This window comes from Lipotes vexillifer, unplaced genomic scaffold, assembly GCF_000442215.2.
Source record: "Lipotes vexillifer unplaced genomic scaffold, Lipotes_vexillifer_v1.1 scaffold102, whole genome shotgun sequence".
Taxonomy (NCBI): Eukaryota; Metazoa; Chordata; class Mammalia; order Artiodactyla; family Lipotidae; genus Lipotes; species Lipotes vexillifer.
The window spans coordinates 4,226,950-4,232,949 of record NW_006786541.1 but is presented as its reverse complement, the minus strand read 5'-3'; the positions used below and the strand labels follow the sequence as shown (position 1 = coordinate 4,232,949).

At 34.8% G+C, this 6,000-nt stretch overlaps 1 protein-coding gene across 1 annotated transcript in view; it reads right to left on the bottom strand.

The window, feature by feature from the left end:
• The window catches only part of ADAM10 (ADAM metallopeptidase domain 10), a 113,646-nt gene that overhangs the window by 67,881 nt on the left and 39,765 nt on the right, over positions 1 to 6,000 (bottom strand). Inside the window, exon 3 of the mRNA XM_007458903.1 lies at positions 1,357 to 1,475. Within this exon, the coding sequence (XP_007458965.1) occupies positions 1,357 to 1,475 (119 nt within the window). The remainder of the gene's footprint in view (positions 1 to 1,356; positions 1,476 to 6,000) is intronic.

The following is a 6,000-nucleotide window of genomic DNA, read 5'->3' as shown; positions in this document are numbered from 1 at the left end:
GGAAAGAAAATTATAAGAAAAAAGGTAGTTTTGTTTTTTAATACAGTCACAAGGAAAAGCTGAGTACCGAACATCAAATGATAAGAAGAGGTGGGAAGTTAGGAGCGGGCTTTAAAAGTTAAATTTGCCATTCAAAAATTTCTCATTAAAACAAAAATCAGGCTTTCTGCAATTTCTAAGTTGTAGATTAACAGTAATTAGTTGACTTTAAGTTAATCATAGACTGAAGCTGAGTCCAAGGCATTTGCATTTTAAATGATATGATGTTTATCTGCAAACTCATTTAGTCCTGTACGCTTTTTGATTATCACCTACCAAAAAAAAAAAACGGAGGGGGTGCTGGGAGACTACTAAGTTACTTGCTCAGCAAGATAAATGATCAAGAAAATAACAGAAAACTATAATCTAACATTAGAAATCTCGACCTATGGAAAAACACTTTCCTCTTCCATTAAAGAATTATAAGACTACAAAAAACCTTTTAATTTTTTAACTATGCTTGATCTACAAATAAGAAATTTTAAGTACAGAAATGTCTCATTTACCCATCATCATAAAAAAAATAAGAAACCTTTCTCAAAGCATTTAATTTTTCAAGTCAGGATTTTGAATGGAAATCTCTCTAATATGTAGAAATGAAATTTAACTTTCAGTTAACTTTAATAACTCTTAATAAATAGGATCATCTTGAGTATTTATTAACGTACAGTTATAACTCAATGACATTTTGCCCCTAATACCTCCAGAAGACTTTGCTTTTTTAACTTTTTTATGACTTCCATCAATTGTTCTATTCTCCCTACATTACTAAGCTGACAGATGTAATTTTCTATTGGGCTAATAAGTGTGCCCCCCATCTCCCTGATACCTTTTTAAATCTGGTGTAGTAAGAGAAATTCATTAGAATTGTGAACAAAAAGCAAATAGATCCAGAGGAAGGAAGGCCCTGGGAGGATTTTCCTATGAACGACTTTGTCACATTATTTTTGACTGTTAAGATAATCTTTACAGTTCGTTATAAAACATAGTTAAGTTACTGTTAATTCCTTGCTTGGAAGATCAGAAAATTATATAAATCATTAAAAATATTTTAAAAACCTAACAGTTTGGAGGTAACGAGAGAGTCAAAACTTCATATCTTTCAGAAGTCAGATGCTGCATAATTCAATACTAAACATATATGTAAAGGTTGATCCAAGAATTACTTCATTCTTCAAAGCCCACTGCTCTTCACAATACACTCATATCTCCCCAGGATTTACCCCATCTTTCTGAAATATTTGCCTATACTTCAAAATGCATATATTTCCTTGAATAGAAAAAAATTAAACACGGTTCTTTTAAGGTTCAACTTACCATAAATATGTCCAGTGTAAATATGAGAGGTATCATAATCAAGTACCGTATTTGATGTTTCCACCCTAAATTCATCACTGAAAAGGGAAGTGTCCCTCTTCATTCGTAGGTTGAAATGCCTGCAAACAGAGTAGGAAAGGAAAAAAATGAAATTAAAAGGATCCAAATTTAAACAATTATTTTTTTAATTTAAAAAAATCTGCGGGGCTTCCCTGGTGGCACAGTGGTTGGGAGTCCGCCTGCCGATGCGGGGGACGCTGGTTCGTGCCCTGGTGCGGAAATATCCCGTGTGCTGCGGAGCGGCTGGGCCCGTGGGCCTTGGCCGCTGAGCCTGCGCGTCCGGAGCCTGTGCTCCGCAGCGGGAGAGGCCACAACAGTGAGAGGCCTACGTACCGCAAATAAATAAATAAATAAATAAATAAATAAATAAATAAATAAATAAATAAATAAATATTTTAAAAATAAATTAATTAATTAATTAATTAATTAATTAAAAATGTGGATTGTTTAACACAATTTGTCTATTTGGGGAATAACTGGCCAAGATTTTCTTATAAAAATTCTGCTCTGAAATTCAAGCTAACACTGTGATACAACTCACATACAATTAAACAGTAATCATCTAGGGATATATTAAAAAAATAAATGCCTACAGACTGATTCTCACATGGTGAAACAAGATCATTCCAACAGCAACTAAGTTACTTGAAGATAAAAACAAGCTTCTTGACCCAATTACTGTTAATTCACCACTACCTGTCTCCCCTCTCTAGTAATTCCACAGCTTTTCCATTTTCCCCTATTATTCACAACTCAGATAAGAGAATACATATGGAAGTGCCATCTAATTAGATACTTAACATCTCTTCTCAGAAAAGCAAGTATGCATGCTCTTTCTTTCACACACAGACACACACATACAGAAAGACAAACACACATACACAGAAAACTTTACAACTCCTTTATTCTTCCCTGGGGCATCTTCTTCTAATTCTTTTTAGACCTTTCTCAGTTCAACCTAAAGGACAATGATATTAGCTGAAATTATACTCATTCTAACTGTCCTCTATAAAGGAAAAGGAAAGACCAAAATACTGAAATAAAATTAAATAAACAAATCTAGGGTTTTAGAATCAAACTCAGAATCAAAATCTTAAACCTAGTAAATCCTTGCTAGCCCAGGATTCCTGTCCATTAAATGAAGATAACACATTCTACTTTCTGGAACAATTTTAAGGATTAGAGATTATAACATATGTAAAGTCATTCACACAGTACCTGGCACAAAGGAGATGTAAAGGGCAGCAAAGTAGCTATCATTACCTAACTTTAAAAACTATATCAAGTCTCCTTTTTAACTCCCATAAAGGTCTGCATATAACACAATTTCTACTCAGTGAATATGAACCAAAGTCTTTAATTAGCCAACCCCCAAATGTTAGTAGGATGTGGAATAATTTGAACTCTGACACATTGCTGGCAGAGGTAAAAAATGGTACAATCACTTTGGAAAACTGGCTGTTTCTTATAAAGGTAAACATACAAAAACCCTATGACCCACAATTCTATACCAAGAGAAATGAAAATATAAAATATATGTCCACACAAACAACTGAACACAAATGTCCAAAGCAGCTTTATTCATAATAGCCAAAACCTGGAAATAACCTAAATGTCTATCAACAAGTAAAGAGAGAAAAAGGTTGTGGCTTATTCATACGGTCGCAAACTATTCAGCAATAAAATCATCAAACTACTAAAAATAGGTACTTTTATAAAACACAAAAGAATGCACACAGTATATATAATTCCATATATATGTAATTCTAGAATAGGCAAAATCTATCTCTAGTGACAGAAAGCAGATCAGTAGTTGCCTGGGATGGAGAGACTAAGAGCAAAAGGGAATGAAGGAATTTTTTGCTCTGATGGAAATGTTCTACACCTTGATTTGAATGGTGGTTCACAAGTGTATACATTTGTCAAAACTTAACTCAAACTATACACTTGAAATGAATATATTTTATGTAAATTATACTTCAATAATGCTGATTTTAAAGAAAAAATCAAATAATTTTTCAAGTGAATAGGGGTCAACAGTTGGGTATAACCACTACCTTCACAGAGTGTCACCCTTTCTGAACACTATTTTATCTTTTCCCCTTAATTTCCTGTATTGGCAACCTTTTATTTTGCAGCTGCACTCATTTCCACTTGCCTAAACCTCTCACCAAAAAACTCCTAGGGCTTCCCAATTACTATGACAAGGACCGTAGGCTAGGAAAGACATCCTTAGAACCTTAACATTCCAATCTACTGCAGCAAGTAATCAACAAAGCCAAACACATCTTCTAAATGGGAACTCCACAAAGTCAAAAAAAGACAATCCTAAACAAACAGGAATCTTGCCTGAATTCTTATTGTATATGCTTTTCATAAAATTCCTTTTAACCAACTAACAGACATGAAATTCTTGATCAAAAATGTGAATATAAATACACACATTACTTTTTAAAGGATCATTTTGGAGAATCATTAATTTATCATTATATACATTTTTAATTTACTATATAAATACCACCTCTAAAAGAGCATCTTTGTTAAACAGACTAAACAGTAAAAATCCAAGGGCTTAATATGTTTGTCATTCAGGATTTATTATTCAGCAAAACTGTTTTACCTTAAAATCATTATAAGCAGCAGCATTGGTACTCTATATCTCCCTCCCCCAAAATGGTAAAACTTCAGAAAGGACATCTAAGTTCAATATGAGAACAATCTATGCTGCAATCCCTACTCAAAAAAATAGTTTTATATCACTTTACGTGTCTATGCAGATAGCAATCCTAGAGGGATGTTGTAACAGAGAGAATTTAAGAACACTTGAAGTAGGCCCCTTCTAATCTTGATATTGATTTCATAAGAAAATCATCTCATATATTCAAAACATTATTCTCACTATTGATTTAAACTGGATTGAAACCACATATAAAATCAGTTTTCAATTATGCACATAGTCAAGAAGCAACAGATAATAAAACAAAAAATCAAATTTACATCATACCCCCAAGATGCACTGCTCTATTAATATCAAAATTAATGTGCATCTGAAACATATATAAACGAAGAAGGAAAGGAACAAAGGTGAGCCTGGAAGGCAGGTAAATGGTAGAAGAAGCCAGACTAAATTAAAATCTGTCACAATCCATGAAACAGATCAACTACAAATGAATAATCAGAAGCTGGATATATTATTCCATTAACTAAGTCATTGGATTCCAGTTCTCTAATTTTAATTCCACTACCATCTGTTGGATAGTTCATATCTTTACACTATTTTAATATTTATATAAATTGCAAATTCTTTGCAATAGTCCTGTCAGACAACACATTATAAAGTAACAATAATAATTAGCTGATGAACACATCCTACCTTCCCAATTTCTCAACAAGCCTTGAACAAAAAATCATCTGAAAACATAACTTGATTCTTTTTACTTTACTTTATTTTATTTTATTTATTTATTTTTTGGCTGCATTGGATCTTCGTTGCTGTGCGTGGGCTTTCCCTAGTTGCAGTGAGTGGCGGCTACTCCTTGTTGCGGTGTGCGGGCTTCTCATCACAGTGGCTTCTCTTGTTGCAGAGCACGGGCTCTAGGCGCACGGGCTTCAATAGTTGTGGCTCACGGGCTCAGTTGTTGTGGCTCGCGGGCTCTAGAGCGCAGGCTCAGTAGTGTGGCACACGGGCTTACTTGCTCCGCAGCATGTGGGATCTTCCCAGACCAGGGCTTGAACCCATGTCCTCTGCACTGGCAGGAGGACTCTTAACCACTGCACAACCAGGGAAGTCCCAACCCGATTCTTTAATTGCTTAAACTTTTGGCCCAAAGGTCAGAAAAACTACAGTGAACACTGCCTTATAAAAATCACTGTATTTTGGGAAAACAGTTTGGTGGTTCCTCAAAAAGTTAAACAGAATTACCATATGATCCAGCAATTCTACTTCTATGTATATACCCAAAGGAATGGAAGTCAGGGACTCAGATACTTGTACACCAGTGTGTGTGGCAGCATTATTCATAATAGCCAAAAGATAGAAAAAATTCTAATATTCATCAACATATCGATTTCAAGATGTATGTATGGGGAATTCCCTGGTGGTCCAGTGGTTAGGGCTCCGCGCTTTCACGGCCAAGGGTCCAGGTTCAATCCCTGGTCGGGGAACTAAAGTCCCATAAGCTGCATGGCGCGGCCAAAAAAAACAAAAAACCAAAAAGATGTACATATGAGTGGTATATACATACAATGGATTATTCAGCCTTAAAAAGGAATGAAATTCTGATACACTACAACACAGATGAACATTAGAAACATTATGCTAAGTGAAAGGAGCCAGACGCAAAGGGCCACATATTATGTGACTCTAGTTATGAAGGACCTAGAATAGGCAAATTCCTAGAGATAGAAGGTAGAACACAGGTTACCAAGGGCTGGTAGGAGGGCAGAATTGGAAGTTATTGTTTCTGTTTGGTATAATCAAAAAGCTCTAAAAATGAATCACGATGATAATTAGACAACACTTTGAATGTACCTAATGCCACTGAATTGTACACTTAAAAATGATTAAAATAGTAAGTTACATGT